The 18059-nt window shown below is 64.5% G+C and overlaps 3 protein-coding genes across 4 annotated transcripts in view; 2 read left to right on the plus strand and 1 right to left on the minus strand.

The window, feature by feature from the left end:
- LOC308064088 (uncharacterized protein) overlaps positions 1-18059 on the plus strand; it is a gene marked incomplete at its 5' end in the record, with an annotated part of 75860 nt that overhangs the window by 2379 nt on the left and 55422 nt on the right. The window lies entirely within an intron of this gene.
- Positions 384-11703, plus strand: GTF3C2 (general transcription factor IIIC subunit 2). Of its 2 annotated transcripts, XM_080390227.1 has the most exons (18): positions 384-687; positions 938-1319; positions 2206-2512; positions 3074-3168; positions 3492-3569; positions 3984-4082; positions 4382-4609; positions 4853-4964; positions 5112-5229; positions 7195-7226; positions 7460-7589; positions 8181-8325; positions 8607-8768; positions 9267-9354; positions 9690-9818; positions 10265-10396; positions 11085-11192; positions 11368-11702. In XM_080390227.1, exons 1-18 carry the CDS (start codon positions 399-401, stop codon positions 11572-11574), a joined length of 2841 nt encoding a protein of 946 aa, XP_080246353.1. In that variant the 5' UTR covers positions 384-398; the 3' UTR covers positions 11575-11702. The 2 variants fall into 2 exon arrangements, with proteins under 2 accessions (XP_080246353.1, XP_080246354.1); XM_080390228.1 differs by lacking the exon at positions 3984-4082 and having other exon boundaries at positions 11368-11703.
- On the minus strand, positions 11770-18058 carry SLC30A3 (solute carrier family 30 member 3; the record flags this gene model as incomplete). The annotated part of the gene is made up of 6 exons (XM_080390322.1): positions 11770-13415; positions 13753-13858; positions 14020-14224; positions 14783-14936; positions 15007-15401; positions 16758-18058. 6 exons carry the CDS (start codon positions 18056-18058, stop codon positions 13021-13023), a joined length of 2556 nt encoding a protein of 851 aa, XP_080246448.1. The 3' UTR covers positions 11770-13020.

Consider the following 18059-nt stretch of genomic DNA (forward strand, 5'->3'; position numbering starts at 1 on the left):
CCCCAAATGCGGGAAACTCGACTGCATAATTTGTGGTAGTGGGGGACTGCGTTCGCGCTCTCCCCTGGCTCGCACGGTTAAAAAACAGTTGTGGTCTATTTACAATGAGGAGTTGTCAGTATTGTTCGATAATTTTAGCGGCGGGTGTGCAGTGTTTTCTCCACGCCGTGTAACGGCGTTATTCCTGTGCTACTCTCTGCTTCATCACCGTGCAAATCCTGGGCCCGTTCCATTATGCTCACGCGCGTACCCCGTCGGCGGGGGGTCCCGCGGACCCCGCGCTTTCCCGTCCACGCGCCTCTATGTTCACTCCTGGAGCGGTGCCGTTTCCCCGCACGGCCCCGGAGGCTCGGCTTCGATGAGCGTGGGGCTGTGCGCGCCCGCGGCGCTGTCACGCGATGGGGGAGGGCGCGGAGCCTTTCGGTAATGACGTTGCCGGCGTGACGCGATCCCTCCGCGCCACAGCCGCGCTTCGGCTTCCGGATCCGGTTCCGTGCTGGCTGCGCGGCCCGCGACGGGGCGGCGGCGGCGGCTCCGGGAGCCCGTGGGGACCCGCCCGGATGGCGTCCAGCGCCGCCCGCGGGCCGCGCTGCCGGGAGCGGAGCCGCCGGGGCCGCTCGGGACGGGAATCGGCTGCCGCCGGCCGCAGCCGCAGCCGGGCGCGGGAGGGCGAGCCCCGGCCGCTCCGTACGTACCGGGGTGGGGGTGCCTGGGGCCGCGTCTGCTGCTGCGAGGGTGCCCGGGGGGGCGCGGGCGGGGGTGGCTCCCTGGGTACCGTGCGGTGCCGCGGCCGGCCCGGAGCTGAGCCGCACCAGTGCTCCTGGGAACGTGTTTGGTCGCGACCGGGCGCGGCTGCAGCCCGGCGGTCTCGGTGCCCAGGGCGGTGGCACAGCCCCGCTGTGCTTTCGTGCTAAGTCCAGCTGTTATTTTTGGGCAGGGGAATTGTCACCGTTCAGAGATGTGGATGCTTCGGCCCACTCTGAGGAGGGAGTAGAAGCTGCCAAGTCCCAGAAAAAACCTGTCCAAAACAAAAAACCAAAAAGTCATCCTAGTGACCCCAGTGACCCAGCCCCTGCGGAGGCCGAGGGCTGTGGTGAGCCCTCGAGGACCTCTGAGAACGGGGCCGTGCCACCTCCAAAGGCACCGAGGAAGCGCGGGCGAAAGTCCAAGACGGAGATGCTGCTGCTGAAACTGTCTCAGGACCTGGAGTGCCCGACCCAGGAGCCCATCTGCGTGCAGAAGATGCTGGGGAGCAGCGAGGCAGCGGAGGGCCTGGAGACCCCCCGCGGCGGGCGCCCCAAGAGGCGAGCAGCCAAAGTGTAAGCGGGGGCAGCGGATGCGGGCGTCCAGGGGTGGGGGCGAGGGGCAGGATGGAAGGACAGGTGGACACTGCATTCAGAGTGGTTCATCAAGACCTCCGCCTTGCTTTGGGGGTCTTGGTGTCTTCCCTGAAGGACTTTGTCCCACATTGGTGGGACAGACTGATTCCTCATAGAACAGTCCTTTCCTGCTTTAGAACAATGTGTTTGGATCCAGGAGCAGGGGCTGTAGATGAGTTTGCGTGCAGTGGGTCTTTGATGGCATTGGGCCATCTGCGGTGGGGAATAGGTTTCCTTCATTCCTGACAAAGCCAGGACAGGCTTGTTTGGGGTTGGGGGGGAGCAGAGCAAGCTGTGCAAGCAATGTGCTGCTTAAAGGAGAGTCCTGGGAGGAGCCCATGTGCTCTGTGGTCTGTGAAGGCAGCTCAGGCAATGCCTTTGCCCTCCAAGTGCCTGTGCAGCCCTGGGTTTGCACAGCAGAGCTGGCAGGTTGCAGTGCCCCAGTCCCCTCACTCTGCTGAGCAGAGGGAGGGTGCAGTAGCTGATACGGGAACTCCCTTGGCTGAGGGCACTTGCAGGAGGAGCTCTGGCTTTCCTGCCTTCTGGCTGGCAAAGGGACATATGCTGCTTTTTTGATTGCTGGATGCATTCCTCTGCCTACTGCCAGAGACCCAAGGAGTCTGGTGTTCCCTGGGGAGGTTGCAGGGGATGCTGGTTGCCTGAGTGGCCAGCTGGGAGGCTGGCAGTGCATCGAGACAGGCTCTGCTGAAGCCTGGCTAGGCAGGGCTGGAGCAAATTTCTTGCCCAGACCCACATGGTCCTGGAGGGAGGGCTGGCTGGTCCCTGTGTGGTCCCTCTGCTCACCTTTGTGTCTTTGGTGTCCCAGGGCTTTGCTGTACCTGCAAGAGCTGGCAGAGGAGCTGACATCTGTGTACCAGCCTCCAGCTCCCACTGAGGGTGCCCAAGAGCCGGAGCCAGAGGTTGAGCATGTGCAGAAAAAGCGTCGGAGCCGGAGGAGGAAGGAGGAGGAAACAGATAGTGATGATCCTGCACAAGATTCTGACTTTGTGCCCTCGAAGGAGGTGTTGCTACAGGCAGAGGAGGAGGAGGGGAGTGATGCACCACTCAGTGAGGTGTCGGAGCCAGAGCTGGAGGTGCTCCGAGGACATGGTGGGAAGGTGTCGTCTGCAGGGGTAAGGGCAGGGTTAAGGGCAAGGTCTCTGCCCTGGCCACTTCTTACCTTTGGCCTGGCATGAACAACACAAAGTGTCTGAACTGTCGTGTGGTGCCCCCACACCGGCTGTTTGGGGCAGGACAGCTCTGAAGCAGGACTCAGGGATGGCACAGTGTCCTTCAGCTGTGAGTCCAGGCACGAGCTCTTTGGCCTTAATTGTGGGCAGAGGCAGCTCCAAGTGAGGGTGAATGGGGACAGGGCGACAGGTACTCCTGGGAGAGGGTGCAGGTTCTTGGGCTCCTGCTGAAGCTGATGGGGAGGTAAAGGCAGGATCCTGGGGGCTGTCCTGTAGTTCGTGGAAGTCCCCAGAATGGCACTTTGTGTCTTCAGCCCAGTGTGACATGGTCTTGGTGACTGCTGCTGCTGTGGCTGTGGGAGAGCTCAGTGTTTGTGGGCTGCATTGTTGCTGTTTAGGGTGGGCAGGTCCCCCCAGGAGCTTGTGGGAACATTTGGGCAGGTAGAGGCAGTCCGGGCCAGGCCCTTTGGCTAGGTCCTGCTCTGAGTCTTCTCTTGTGCCCAGAGATCCAAGCCCCAGTGCCGAGGCCTTGCTCCCAATGGCTTCCACAACTCCATCATGGCCCCAGTGGAGAAGTGCTCCAGCCTCACCTGCAGCCTGTGAGTAGGGGCATTGGCGTGCTGGGGTGTTTGGGTGGGCTATGGGGGGAGCAGTGGCTGTTGGTGCCCTGGGTAGCATCGCTATCACAGGCATGAGAGCAAAGGAGCGTGTGCTGTTGGGATTGTCGGCGTTCTGCTGGCAGCCACTAGGGATGGCACAGTGTCCTTCAGCTGTGAGTCCAGGCATGAGCTCTTTGGCCTTAATTGTGGGCAGAGGCAGCTCTGTGCTGCAGGCAGGGTGTGGGCAGGGGGGCTGCCTGTGCCCGAGGTAGGGACTGGGCTGGGCAACAGGGCTGTGCTGACATCTGGTGCATCTGCTGCAGGCGAGATCAGAAGTACTCGCAGTGGGAATTCCCCGACTGGATCCCTTTGGTGCATAAGTGGACATGTCTCTCTGAAAGGTACCATCGGAGCAATGCAGGAGGGGAGAGGGGCTGGGAAGGACATGTGGCACAGGCGCTGCCTGCACTCAGGCTGTGTGATGAGCAGGTCCTGGCAATGTTTGGGGTGAACTGGTGTGGGAACGGTGGGTGGCCCCAGCCATCAGGGCTAGGAGAAAACAAGGGCACATTGAGCATTGTACTCCCCCACTCCTCTGGCAGGATTAGGCCCCAGCAGAAAGGGTGGAGCTTTCTGTCGTGGGCTTTGAGGGTCTCATGGATTTGGCCATGGAGTTTGAGTAGTCCTGAGGGTGGCCAGCAGTAGGATACACCGGACTGTGTGGAGGCTGGGGTGGGTGCCAGGGCATGCTGGGGCATGACTGGGTGAGGGGCAGGGGTGGGGAGACATCTTCTCACCTTCTTCTGCCTCCCCAGCGAAGCTGCCCCGTACCTGCCAGCAGAGGACAGGTCTCCCCTCTTCTCCATCCAGCGGGAGGGCATCGAAGACGAAGGTGTCTTGTACAGGGTAAACAGGTCCGTGACAGGGTGCCCCGGGGCACTGCCAGGGTGGTGGCTGTTGTGTTTAGGGCAGGCAGTAACCCCCAGGGCTTCGGTTCCAGCAGGTCCAAGGGCCAGGTGGTTGCCCTGGGACAGGAGGAGCAGCTGTTGGCTGATCAGCCAGCCCATGCAGCGTGCCTTGGGGTCCCACTGCTCCCCAGCCCCGTGCCAGGGCTCTGCACCAGCTGGGTGCTGCTCTGCCCAGCCCACACACTCCCGCCCCACAGCAGCGCTGCTCTTACCCCCTGTGCCCTTACATGCCTCCTTGCTGGCAGGTTCAACTCCCTGCAGCCCCACAAGGAACGCCTGGATGTGTCTTTCTTCGTGGGTGGCCCTGTGTGGGCAATGGAGTGGTGCCCGTCCCCGGAGGGCTCAGCGGCCTCTCAATACGTGGCTGTCTACTGCCATGGGAGCATGGAGGAGACACACAGCGTGGCTGGGCTCCACAGGGGCCCCGCGCTCCTGCAGCTCTGGGGCCTGGGCACGCTGCAGCAGGAGCAGGGGTGAGTGGCCTCGCCTGGGGAACAGACCCCTGGGGAAGGGGCCAGGGGCTGCCTGTACCCCTTGTCCCTCTGTGGCTGAGTGTGTGGTGAGGTTCATCCTCTCCCAGAGCTGCCAGCCTGAACCCCATGGGGGCTGTACTGGCAGCCACCTTCGCTGCTGGTGTACACTGGAAGCTGCTGGTGTATACTGGAGCTGCTGGGCACAAGCTGCAGCATTCTTTATGGCTCAACCCATGCCTGCAGCACTGCTGACAAAGCCAGGCTGGCCTATGCCATTGCTGCTGATCATGGCTGCGTCTGGGACATGAAGTTCTGCCCCAGTGGTGCCTGGGAGCCACCCACTGCTGCCAGGAAGGTGAGTGTGCTGCTAGAAGGGCTGTCTGGGCGCTGGGGGCCACCTTTGGTTTCCCCCAGGGCTCCTAAGTCCGTGCCCTCGCTAAAGCCTTGCTTTCCAAGGTAGGGGATGGTGACCCAGGGGCTGAGCCCGTGTGTCATTCCACAGCACCCACAGATGAGCCGGCTGGGCCTGCTGGCTGTGGCCTTCTCGGTTGGCAAGGTGCTGCTGTACTCCCTCCCGCACCCCAGCGCCCTGCAGCACTCCAAGAGAACCCAGGTAAAAGGTAGGAAGAGCTGCGCCGCCAGGCAGGGGCGTCCTGGCCCTTGTCCCACTGTGCCGGGGTGGGCAGCGTGCGAGCCCTGGAAGCCTGCTGTGCCAGGATGGGGGGGCTGTGCTGGGGCACAGCTGTGGGGCAAGTCCCGCTCACCAGATGCAGCAGGACTGTGCCCAGAGCAGTGAGCCCTGGCACACACACCTCCAGTCTTGGGACTAGCAGCTGTTGCCACCTCCAGCATGGCTTCTGACAGCAAGGCACTGTGGCAGGGGGAGTAAGGTGGCTTTTTGATGTCGGAGGATGTCAAAGCACCACTGGCCCAAAGGCAGGGTCAAGTCTCAGGGGGCTGCTGGGACAGCCCAGCCAGGCCACGGCTCCCAAGCCAGCCCTACCTGCAGCTGGGTGCATCGGGAGGGAGCTCTTGGCAGCGATGATGTGACTGGAGTGGGGTTGAGGGTGAGATATAGCTGTGCGAGTGTGTTCCCGAATCTTCCCCCATCTCCCCACTTGCTGCTGCGAGCGTGTCCTGTTACGGCAGAGCTGCTTATTCCAGCCTGGCTTGAGCTGTTTGTCATAGCAGAGACCTGGAGCTCTGAGCACTTGGCTGGCTCAGGCTAATGGTGCTTGTAATAGTCTCATCTGCTGGGAGCCAAGCGAGATTGATGACCTGCACGTGCTGCTCGTGGTTGCTCAGCCGTGGCTGACGGCCCGCGCGTCCGTGGCTGACAATGGGAAATAGGTTTCCTGCACTCGAGCATGGCTACCGACCCCCTCAGCACGTTGCACTGCTGCCTGCGCCGGCCCCACGCCATCTGCCAGCACTGCCTTTCCCGCCCCCCTTTCCCGTGCCGGCTCCGGGTGGTTTGCGCTGGCTGCCGCAGGCCCCACGTGGGGAGCTTGCGGCAGGCGTGTGTTCTTCCCCAGCCTGCAAAGCTCCTGCGGACGGGCCGGTCCTGTCACGTAGTGTCAGCCTGGCTGCGGCGGCACGTACTGTCCTTGTGCCTCACAGCCGGGCTGGGGGTGCTGGTTTGCAGCCGTGGGATCAGTGCCAGCCTGCGGTGCGCTGGGGCTCTGCCGGCAGCTCCCGGGTCGGTGTGGCTGTGCTGGCTTTCCCTGGGGCTCCGGGTACCTGCACCTACCTGGTGCCTCCATGTGACAGAGCCTGGGGCTGCTCTCTGCATGTGCCCTGGCTGTCACGGAGGTGCCAGAGAAGATGTATGGCTCCTCGGTATCTCTGCAAGACGCTGCCTCTGCCTGCAGCTGTCACGCTCCGGGGTGCGGACGTGCTTGTCTGGTGCTCGCTGCGCCCAAGAACGGCCCCGTGCTGCTGGGGGGAGCCCTTCCAGCCCAAGATGTGCATGAGAGAGGACCTGCAGCACCTTGTCTGTCTCTGGCGGACAAAGCTGGTGCATGGGAGGTCCTGCAGGTGCCTCGTCCTGAGCCGTTTGGCGCAGAGGTCTCTGCGCAGTCTGCCCTCCCCAGGAGTGGCTGCCTGCGCTGCTCCAGCCCCCATCACCAGCTGCCTTTGCCTGGCAGAGCAGTCTGTCCCACACAGCTCCTTTTTTCCTCCCTCAAGTGGTCACAGTCTGGTCTGGTCCCTATGTGTCACTGGATCCCTTCAAGTTTCTGAATGTGTCTTCTATCAAGGCAGGCAGCTGGTCATGGTGGGGAGAAGATTGCGGGGTGGGGGGAACGTCAGCCCTGCCTTCTCTCTGCCTGTGGTGCCTTTCAGGATGCTGCTTTCTCCAGTGCAGGCAGGTCTGGCTCCTAGAGGTCCTGCTAGTGCCTGGTATTTGCTCCTATGTGCGCTCTGTTTGCTGCTGCTGGGTGTGCTTGCCTGCCATGGGGACACTGGTCCTGATGGGTGACAGGACAGGGACTGGGAGCCCTGCTCAGGGCTGCTGAGCAGCTTGTGCCACAGGGAGCTTCTAGGAGAGCTGGTGCCTGTCCTGACCCTCCTCTGCTCTTTTCTAGATGGGTCCTTCCACAAACACATTATCTGCAAGGTCAGTGTCCTCTACCACCGCGGTCCCCCATCAGGGCTGGCACTCAGTGAGCCTCCTGGCTGCTGCAGGTGGGAGAGCTGGGGAGGGAGTCGGGATGCCTGCAGAGCTTGCTGGCCTGGGCTGTTTGCAGTGGCAGAGCAGAGCTGTGCTCGCAGACCTGGGTGTCCGTGGCTCTTGGGATGCAGATGACACCAGCGTGGAGCTGCGGCTGATGTCTGTCCTTTGGCTTTCAGGTGCAGTGTATTGCCACGCTCCAGGTGGGCTCCGTCCAGGCAGGGAATGCGTCCGAGTGTGGCCAGTGCTTTAGCCTCTCCTGGATGCCATCCAAGCCCCATCATCACCTTGCAGCTGGCTTTTATGATGGTGAGTCCTGCTCCTGCACAAGAAGGGCCTGCATCCTGTGGCAGAGCCCTGGGGGAGCAGCCCTTGCCCTGTAGCAGGCAGAGACATGTGGAGCTTCCTGCTCCTCTGGCCTCAGCCTGGGGCAGGTAATGGGGGATCCTGAGGGTGAGGTATGGGGGCAGCATCGGGCTGAGCAGCAGCAAGCAGCAGGCACCGTGCAGGATCCTCTCAGCCCGTCCCTGGTATGGGGGGAAGGCTTATCATGGGCTGGCCGCCAGCACTTGTCAGCTCCAGGATGTGGCTCTGACTTAATCCACATCTGTCTGACTTGCCTGGATGCAGTTTTGTGCCTGGCTTCAGGCGATCCACAGCTCTGTGCTGTGCTGCCAGGACCTGCTGTACCCGAGCTGTCCTGTCCTGCTCTAAGCCCCAGCTGTGGCTCCAGCCTTGGCTCAACTGCTCTGCCTCGCAGCTCCTGCAGCCCCTGCCTGGGCTGTTGCCTGTTCTGCAGCTATGCACTGTCTTGGGTCCCATGCTGCAGTGCTGGGTGTCCTCTGCAGCACTGGTGCAGTTGCCGTGCAGCTCATCACAAGCACAGGTTTTGTCCTACAGGCACTGTGGCTGTCTGGAACCTGCTCACCAAGTCCCTGCTGCAGTGTGTGCGCCAGCCCGATGGCTCCCTCAAGCTCTACCCTTTCCGGTGCTTTCTAGCCCATGACCACGCAGTCCGGAGCATAGAGTGGTGCAAGGCTGACAGGTGAGGGCAGGAGAGCTGTTGCAGGTGCTGCCTGGGAGAACACGCTTGCTCCTGCGGATGAGGCTCCTTTGCCAAGATGGGCTTAAGAGGACTCTGTGCTGGTGGCCCTTGGCCCTCTGGAGCACCAGAGAGGCTGGGTTGGGTGTTAGAGGAAGAGGGCTTGAGCCGCTGCCTGCGGGAGCAGTGCTGTGCTGCCAAGCCAGGACCACCTCATCCCTGCAGCAGGGACAGGGCACAGCCCTGCGCTGGGATCTCAGTGCTGCCTTTCTCCTGGTTCTCAGCAACTTCCTGGTCACGGCAGGGAGCGACCGTAAGATCAAGTTCTGGGACCTGCGGCGGCTCTATGAGCCCATCAACAGCATCAAGCGGTTCCTCAGCACTGAGGTGGCCTGGCTGCTGCCCTACAACGGGGTCACCGTGGCCCAGGACAACTGCTATGCCTCGTGAGTTCTGGGGCTGTTGCAGTGACTGGTCTGCCTGGGGGCCAGCCTTGCTGCTGGGGTCTGGCCTTACTCCCCAGGGGCCCCTCTGGTCTCTCCCTGCCTGGGAGCATCCATCTATGCCATGGCAGGAGCAGGCTGTGCTTGTGCCGGGCAACACCACAGCTGCGCAGTGCTGGCATCCCTTCAGCTGGGCCACCCTGGGGCATGAGCAAGCTGGGTGGGGGGAAGGATGAAGGCCCCCAAGCTGGGCTGGGCAGTGGGGCTCCTGTGTGGCTCCAGGCTGACACAAGTTGGCAGAAGGATTCTGGGGTTTTGGTGTGTTCTCAGCCTCCAGGAACTGCCCTGAGCTGCCTTGTCATGTGCTGCTAGAGCAAGGACACCCCCTCTCCAATCCGCCTGGGTCCTGGGGTCTCTGGGGAGGTGGGCTGCTGCCTGGCTTTTGCCGTGTCAGGGTGGCAGTGCAGAGCTCTGTCCTCATCCATCCCCTTTCTGTTGCAGTTATGGTCTCTGTGGGATCCACTACATTGACGCTGGGTACTTGGGCTTCAAGGCTTATTTTGTGGCCCCTCGCAAGGGGACTGTGTGGGTAAGAGGCTGGTGCAGGGCAGTTCTGTCCTGGGGCCATGTCGGAGGCGGGGTGGGCATCTGCCCCAAACTCGGTGCCAGCTGGGTCCCATGGCTCATGGATGGGGGGTGACTGCCTGGCCATGCGAGACCCTGGCCCTGGGGGTCACCCTCTGCCCTTTGGATGAGGAACCATGGCAGCCACACGAGGTGGTGTCCCTGCCTGTGTCCAAGCTGGCTGCACTTCTGAGCCCATCCCTCCCCACGGGGTGGAAGGTGGTACCTGGGGGTTGGCATTTGTGGTGCTGGTGGGGAGCCTGTTGGAACCCTGCGCCTTAGAGCTGTATGTTCCTGCAGAGCATATCTGGCTCGGACTGGCTGAACACAGTGGCTGCGGGAGACATCACTGGCGAGCTGGTGGCTGCGGTGCTGCCTGACCTGGCCATCAACCCCCTCAACGTCAAGCGGTCCTCAGACCGCAGATTTGTAAGAGGCTGTCGTGCTCAGCCGGGCCCATCTGACGTGTGGGGCTGGGCAGGGTGGGAGTTGTGTTCCTGGGTCGCTGGAAGAGCATCCTGAGCTGGTGTCAGGGTCTCTGCTTCCTTAAGGACATGCCTGCATGTCTGCCTGACAGGCATGTGTGTGTTGTGCCCTTCCCACCCAGGCAGGGGCTGCCTGGTGGGGAAGGGTGCTGGTGATAGCAGCCTTGGCCCTGGGGATGGGACCTTTGGGGTTCAGCTCATGCATGGGGCAGGCCTGGCCCGGTTTGCCCCCGCTGTTATGGCAGCACCTCCTTCCTCTCTCTGCCCCAGACCCACCGTGCTGCGGCGCAGGGATCCCAGGGCCTCCAGGCCTGCTCAGTGTCTGGTGGTCCTGTGTGCGGGGAAGCAGATGGACCCTCTGCTCTGCCCTGAGCCCAATCTCCCTAACAGCCCATCTACAAAGCTGATCTGCTGCCCTGCAGCACCGCCGGGTCGGAGGGTGGTGAGCAGGCACTGCCGAAGACCAGGCTCTACAGCGAGATGGTGACCAAGAGCTACATCCGATTCTGGGACACAGACCTGGTAGGAGGGGGCAGGGGCAGGGCTGGGTGGTCCTGACCGTGAGCAGGGCCTGTGGGGTTGTGCCTGGGCAGTGGGGGCGGCAGGGCAAGGAGACACAGCTCAGATGTTGTGGCAGCCCCTCACCTCTGGCAGAGCCCAGGCTGGCTGCCCTGAGAGCAAGGGGATGGGCTGCCCTGCCACCTGCCCTCTGTAAAGCCTTGGCTGCCTTGCCAGCCTGGGCTAGGGTCCCCCAGGCAAGGGAGCTCCTGGCTGCCTGGTCGCAGGGTGGTGGGGAGCATGGCTTGGTGTCCTGGCTGTGGCAGCAGTCAAGTCCCCAGCCCTGGGGAGGAGCCTAGAAGGTCACAGGCTGCCAGGACCCCCACTCCCAGTGTGCCAGCCCGTGTTCAGAGGGGTTGGCATGGGGCAGCAGGGCCAGGCTGTGCCCAAGGGCCCCCTGGAGAGAGGGAGCGAGTCTGGATCAGAGGCGCTGGTGGGGGTATGCCGTGCTCCAGCCACCCTGCCCAGGCCCACCCTGTGGTCTGGCTCCAGCTGCCCTTTGCTGTGGCTTTTTGGTGGGTGACCCTGAGGGCAAGCTGTGTTCCCTGGCCAAGCAGCACCTGCCCCTGCTGCGGTCCTGGTGCTGCCAGGACCTCTGCGTGCGGTGCTCCTGCCCCGGCACGCAGCCCATGGCGGTGCCGCCACTTCACAGCGCAGCTTCAAGAACTTCCCCAGCCGGGAGCCCATGCGCAGGATGCACACACAGGAGGTGAAGGCAGAGCTGAGCCTCGACCGGCTGCAGCTGGAGTCCCTGCACAAGGTGAGAGGGGCTGCACCAAGCCCACAGCCCTGCTTGTAGCCTGGGAGGCCGCAGGCAGGAGGCTGTGGCTGCTGCAGGCAGCATCTGCTTCTGCCCTGCTATCCATGCCGCTTTCTGGGTGCAGGGGTCCCAGCACCTTGGACCCTTTCCTCCTGACCTCCTTCTGCTCCTGCAGGTGCGCTTCAGCCCCAACCTGGACTCGCACGGCTGGCTGGTGTCGGGTGGGCAGGCGGGCATCGTGCGGGCACACTGCCTGTCAGGGCTGACCTCCAGTGTGGGCTGCCAGCTGCTCCTGGAACGGCGTGCCCGCTTCAGTTCCCTCTTTGGGGACAAGCCTGGCAGCCCCAGCCCTGCCGAGCACTCCCCACTGCCGGCAGAGTAATGCAGTGGGTCCCTCATGCTGCTGCCACATGTGCTTGCTCCGGGCTGGAGCTGTGCTGTCCAGGAGGGGCTGTGTGCCTCCTCTTGGTGCTTCTTACCCTCTGGGCCCTCACCTCGGGGAAGGGATGGCTGCTCCTGGCCATCACCTGGGATGCTCAGGACACTTGTCCTTGTGCTCTGGATTTGTGCTGTTTGGTCTGAGCTGGTGGGGCAGGGGAGGGGGGCGGTGGGCAGTGGGACCTGTGTGAGTCCCTGGGTTGAGCTGTGGATCTTGGGGCCTGATGCTGGAGCAGCACCTGTAAGCTCCCCACCTGCGTGGGGCTGTGCTTGCTCTTGCTTCCTGCTCCCCCATTGCTGGTTGACCCCCTGTCTCATGCAGGTGTAGGGAGGAGGCCGGGGGGGGCAGCCTTGGCCTGGGCAGGGCAGATGGGGCTGGCAGGGTTGCCAGGAGCTCTGAAGTTGCTCACATTGAGCCTGTGTTCAGCTGTGCAGTAAACGTGGTTTGTTTTGTAAAGGCTGGTTGTGGTGCTGGCACGGGGCCCCCTGCAGCAGGCTGGTGTCTAGGGTGGCCATGTCTGCGGTGCTGTACCCCAGCCACACTGCCCCTCACAGGGGTCTGGGGCCATCCTCCCTCCCCAGTCCCCTTCTGGCTGCCTGTGCCACCGCTGCTGCTCTCCAACAAGTTTATTGGCAGCTGCGGACTCTGCCACTGCACGCTGGGCTCCTTGCACAAAGAGATAGACAGACACTTCACAAGTGCAACAGACACAGACTCACAAGGGTGGGAATGGATCAGGCCAAGGCACAGCAGGATCCAGCCGTGGCTGGGCAGCAGGGAGCAAGCCAGGGGAGCTAGCATGCCGGCTGAGCTGCAGGCTCTGGCGGCCCTGTCTCTCTGTGCCCACATGGGTGCAACAGCAGCAGCCATGGTCCGGACCCCCCCTGCAGCCTGGGTAGCACAAGCCTACAGGCGTGGGGGTGGTGGGGCAGCCCCTCTGGCCATGGGCCCAAGGCTGGGTCTGAGCTCTGCTTTCCCCCTTGGGGGTGTCCCTTCCCTGGGCCCTTCAGCAGCTGCAGTGGCTCCCTCCTGTCCCCTTTTGCAGGGGACAACAGGGCTCCCCAGGAGCGGGGGTCAACATGCAGTGGGGCAGGATCTTCCCCCCTTTGGGGCTGGTCCCAGTAGGCCTGGGCCACCTCCTGGCACAGGAGGTCCTGAGGGGAGCCCCTGTGCTGGGGAGCCAGGCTGCACGTGTTCCCCCCCAGACCCTACACGCTCAGGGGCACTGTCCCACCCTGGGGCTCAGTGGCAGCACAGTGGGTACAGCGCAGGGACAGGAGTCCAAGCGCTGTTCCCACTCCTGCGCTGCATCCTGTGCTCCAGAGGCAGCTCCCACTCGCCCATGGGGTGGGGGCCAGGCCTGACCCAGCACCGCAGCGTGTGAGGGTCTCAGGTGCAGGGGTCCTGGCAGTGCTGGCAGGCTGCCATCTCCTCCCGGTACCGTTCCACCTGCACCGTGCATGAGGCAAAGCCAAACCTGCTCTGCAGCTGGGTGGTGGCTTCCTGCAGCACCATCTCGGGGTCGGCGCTGGTCTCTGGGGACAGCAAGGCAGTGCGGCTCAGCCCCAAGTACATGGGCAGCTGGTGGACCCCTCGCCCATGGCCCGGGGGCTGCGTGAGCCAGCTGGGCTGCGCACGGGGGCACTTACCGGCAGCCACGTGCACTGACACGGCATGGTGGCTCAGTGTCAGGGCCCAGAGGTGCAGGTCATGGACACCCTTCACCCCGCTCACCCGCAGCAGCGCCTCCTTCACCACATCAAAATCGAGGCCCCGCGGTGTCCCTGCCAGCAATGCCTGGTCACAGAGGGGCCAGCCCCAGCCCTTGCCAGGGTGGGGGCTTGTGGTGGGAGTAACTGGGGTGGGGGCTTCCCCAGGCAGTGACCAGGCAGGGGATGATGGCTCTAGGGTGAAGCAGGCTCTCACCACAGGGCTGTTTGCCTGGGGTGGAGGAGATGGGCTGCAGGGGCAAGGGAAGGGCAAAGGGGTGGGCTGGGTTGTGCCTGCATGGGGAGCAGAGGTTGCAAGGGGGTGAGCTGCCATGTGGGGAAGGGGCTGTGGCAGCTGCAGCCCGCCACTCCCTGTACCCATGGCCCTGCACCCTCCTCACTTGCTACTCACCTTCCATGAGGACTCTGAAGACGTCCCTGAGGATGGTGAAGGTGGAGCCAAGGACAAAGACCGAGAAGAAGAGGGTGCTGATGGGGTCTGCAATCTTGCACTGGGGCTGCAGAGAGCAGGGTCTGTGTGAGGCTGGAGGGGGCCAGAGCTGAGCTGGGCACCTAGGTGTGGGGGGGTCCATGACCCCAGTGCCCCACAGCACCCTGCCTGGGGCTGAGGGAGTCATTCTCGCGGGCAGCGGTGGGGGGGGGAGTCCAGCCCAGGCACCTTGAAGTAGATGATGGTGGCAGCCACAAGAACACCGACGCTTTGCAGCAGGTCACCCACCACGTGGACAAAGGCTGCACGGACACTGGTGCTGCCGGGCAGGGGGGCATGGCTGGGCAGGCAGCCCCTGGAGCTCTCCAGCTGCTCGTAGCCCCCTGTGCCGTGGCAGTGGCCGGTGGGGGACTGGTGCAGGATGTAGGCCATGCTGGGGAGAGCAGGGAGGGCTTAGCACTGTGCTGGGCAGGATGCGGGGGCCTCACTGACCCTCCCTGGACCTGCATGCAGGCAACGGTGCCTGGCATCGCAGGCAAAGGGAGCATGGGCAGGTGCACCTAGGCCCCAGAAGGGTGGAGAAGTACGGGGCAGGGCTGGAGGTGCAGCAGGCATAGGGCACCTGCAACACTGCAGGGACGTGCATGGGGCCAGGGCAGGGGTTCAGGCCCGGGACGTATACCAGGTCTCAGGCTGGGCATGGGGGCAGGACTGAGGGGGTGCTGCTGTTGGGGAGGGCAGAAGATGTGGGGCCAGAGGGTGTACATACAGGGGCTGGAAGCCAGGAGCGTATTGGGGCCGGGGATCAGGAGGAGGCAGCACTTGGGGACGCAATGCTGGTGCACAGGGACAGAAGGTGACCCAGGGGCCAGGGCTGGGGTTCTCTGGGTACTAGGGGCATGCATGGGGCAGGGATGTGGGAGGGGAGGCCAGGGCTCAGGCTGGAGGTGTGTGGGGGATGCAGGGATGTGCAGCCCTGCGTGGGACGTACACCAGGTTGACTGCGACGGCGCTGGCAGCTGTAGCCAGCATGGCTTGTGCCTCAATCTCGTAGTCATTGCTGATGATGCGGGCGGCCGCCAGGTACACGAGGGCCCCAGTCACGACCCAGATGGAGAGGACAGAGGCCAGTGCACCCAGCGTCTCTGTGGGATGAGAGCCATCAGCACCTACCCTGGCTGTGGGGCTCCCGTGGAGTTGTGCCCCCCAGGTCACCTGAGCGGTGCCAGCCGAAGCTCATGGTCTTGCTGGGTGGGCGGGTAGAGACCCAGAGGGAGAAGAGGCTGACGGACATGCTGCCCACGTCTGTCAGCAGGTGGGCTGCATCCGTCATGATGGCCAGGCTGTGCGCCAGGTACCCACCTGTGGGCGCAGAGCAGCTGACACCCCATGCCCTAGCAGGGCAGCCCCCCATCCCCGTCCCCATCCCACCATTACCTATCACCTCCCCGACCATGAAGAAACAGCAGACGGTGCAGGCGATGCTCAGCTGCCGGCGGGCCTGGAGCCTCCCCCGGCCGGGGCTGGGGCTGGGGGGGCTGCAGCAGCACCGGGGAGCTGGAGCCACGGGGGCCGGTGGTGGCAGGGGATTCTGGGCGCCTGCAAACAGACTGGGAGCAGGGGTCACTGCCGGCCACACTGGCTCCCCGCGCCCCGGCCCGGGACCCCCGGGGCTCCCGGTAGCCCCAGTCCGTCCCAGCTGCCCGGGGCTTCTGCTGGCCGGGCCGTCCGCCCAGTAACGAAGCCGGCGGCTGCGGTCCCCAACCCGCCGGCCGGTCCCGCTGCCGCACCGGGGTCCGCGGCTGGGCCACAGGCAGGGTACGGGCGCCCCCGTCGGGCCAGGCAGCCACGGTGTGCCACGGACCACCCAGCCCCGGCCCCGCACGGCCGGAGCTGCCCGCCTCACCTCGGCTGAGCGATGGGGCGGAGGGGAGCCCGGCGGGGGCGGGAGCCGGTGCCTGCGGCGGAGGTGCCGGTGGGACCGAGGTGTCGTGCCTGGGGCCGGGCTGCTGGCCGGGGCGCCGGGGTGGGGAGGTGAGTCGGGGGGCGCGGCGGGGGCCGGGGCGCAGGGGCTGATGCGCAAGGCACCAGTTCGGGAGGGGGTTGGATGGACCCGGGGCGGGTGGGTGACGGATGGACGGTGCCGGCGCCAGTGGGTGATGTCTGGGCACCGGGAGCAGCGGGACGGATGCCCGAGGGGGGAGCGGGGCTGGCGCACGGATGGGGGCGCCGGTTCTGCTTGAATGGAGGCGCCGGTACCAGGGAGGAGATGGGTGCCGGTGTCAGGGGTGCGGGTGCCGCTGTGGGCTGGAGGGAGGTGCCGGTGCACGAACGGTCAGGGCCGTCTCGAGGTCTGCGGGAACGCTGATGTCCGTGTCGGATGAAGGCGCGGGGGTTGGAGGGGGGGTATGGACGTGCCAGGGGGTTGCCGTGTCGGGGGGTGGGAGGCGTGGGAACTGGACAGTACTGGACGTACCAGGGGCTTCCGGATCTCAGGGGGGCTGGAGGTGGAGCTGGCGCTGCCGGGGGGTGCCGGGGGGTGCTGGTGCCAGGGAGGCCGGGGGAGCTGGGGGTGAGGGGGGAGCTGGTGCTGCCAGTGCGGGAGGATCGGGGGTTGCAGACTCAGGAGTTGATGGAGGTGGCGGTGCCAGGGTTTGCCGTGGGCACTAGGAGGTAACGCTAGCAGGGGGTAGTGGGGTGCCGGGGGTGATGGGTGTGCCACAGAGCTGGGGTGGTGGAGGTGCTGGCGCCAGGGTGATGGGGGTGATGGGGGTGCCGGGGCGATGGAGGTGCCGGTGATGGAGATGCTGGAGGTGCTGGGGTGACAGGGTGCTGGAGGTGCCGGTGATGGAGATGCTGGTCTCGGGGTGATGGGGGTGCCAGTGATGGAGGTGCCGGTGATGGAGATGCTGGTGCCGGGATGATGGGGGTGCGGGGGCGATGGGGTGCCGGGGTGCCGGCGGTACCTCTTGAGGCGCAGGCTGCCGTCGGCGCGGCCGTCCCGCGGGCTGACCAGGTGGGCGCTCTCGGTGCCGGTCGGGGGCTCCATACCGAGGTCGAGCAACACCGCGGGCACCCGCCGCTGGGACGACTGCAGCCCCGCCCCCCGCCTTCCCCCCACCTCCCGCCTCGGCCCCGCCCCCCGGCCCCACTCAGGACCGTGGCTGGGGCGAGGGGGGGGGAGCGGGGCCGGCCCAGGGGGGTAGGCAGGTGCCGACACCCCCCGGAGGAGCGCGGGAAGCCCAGCCCGCGGCCCCACTGAGACACCAGCCAAAGGCACGGCGTGGGGGGGTGGGGGGGGTGGGGGGGTGAGCTGCGGGTCCCACCGACACTGCGTGGGGCCACAAGCCACTGTGCCACGAGGCCTGGGGGAGGTACTGGGCAGCAGCACCAGCTCTGCTGCGAGTGCTGGGCGGTGTGGGGTGCTCTGGCTCGCTTGTACCGGGGGGCTGCTTGGGTGTGGGGGGAGCTGCCTGGGTACGTGGGAACTGTTGGTTGTAAGGGGGCAGCTTTCATATAGGGGGGCTGTTTGGGTCCAGGGGGCCAGCCTCACCTCTGTTCCTGGGAAGGTGATGAGACAACTGATACTGGGAACCATTTCTGAGTGCACAAAGGACAAGAAAGTCATCAGGAGAAGCTGGCATGGCTTCACCAAGGGGAGGTTGTGCCTGACCAACCTGATCACCTTCTGCCATGAGATGATGGGCCTGGTAGATGAGGGGAGCACCGTGGACATTGCCTGCCCAGGCTTCAGCAAGGCTTGTGACTCAGTGTCCCACAAGTTCCTCCTAGGGAAGCTGTGGAAGCATGGGCTGCATGAGCAGGCAGGCCCAGCCAGGGGGTTGATGATCAGTGGCACAAAGTCTGGTTGGAGGCCAGTAACAACCAGTGTGTCCCACGGGGCAATACTGGGTCCGGTCCTCTTTAACGTCTTCATTAACGATCTGGAGGATGGGGCCGAGCGTACCCTCGGCAAGTCTGTGGGTGACACCGAGCCGGGAGAGCAGCTGCACGCCAGGGGGACCTGGACAGGCTGGAGAAACAGGCTGGCAGGAACCTTGTGAGGTTCAGCAAGGGGACGTGCAAAGTCCTGCGCCCGGGAGGAACAGTCCCGTAGCACCAGGTTGCGCTGGGGTAGCCCAGCTGGAAAGCGGCTCGGCAGAAACGGCTCCGGGGTCCTGGTGGACACCAAGTCGACCGTGAAGCAGCAACGTGCCCTCGCTGCAAAGGCGGCGAACGGTATCCTGGGCTGCCTTAGGCAAAGCATT

Source organism: Falco punctatus (assembly GCF_963210335.1).
Source record: "Falco punctatus genome assembly, chromosome: 5".
NCBI classification, from domain to species: domain Eukaryota; kingdom Metazoa; phylum Chordata; class Aves; order Falconiformes; family Falconidae; genus Falco; species Falco punctatus.

Coding starts and splice junctions, on each gene's coding strand:
- GTF3C2 (XM_080390227.1), top strand. CDS start 399: ATGGGGGAGGGCGCGGAGCCTTTCGGTAATGACGTTGCCGGCGTGACG. Junction 4,965..5,111: donor CACCCACTGCTGCCAGGAAG/GTGAGTGTGCTG, acceptor GTCATTCCACAG/CACCCACAGATGAGCCGGCT. Junction 8,769..9,266: donor CAGGACAACTGCTATGCCTC/GTGAGTTCTGGG, acceptor TTTCTGTTGCAG/TTATGGTCTCTGTGGGATCC.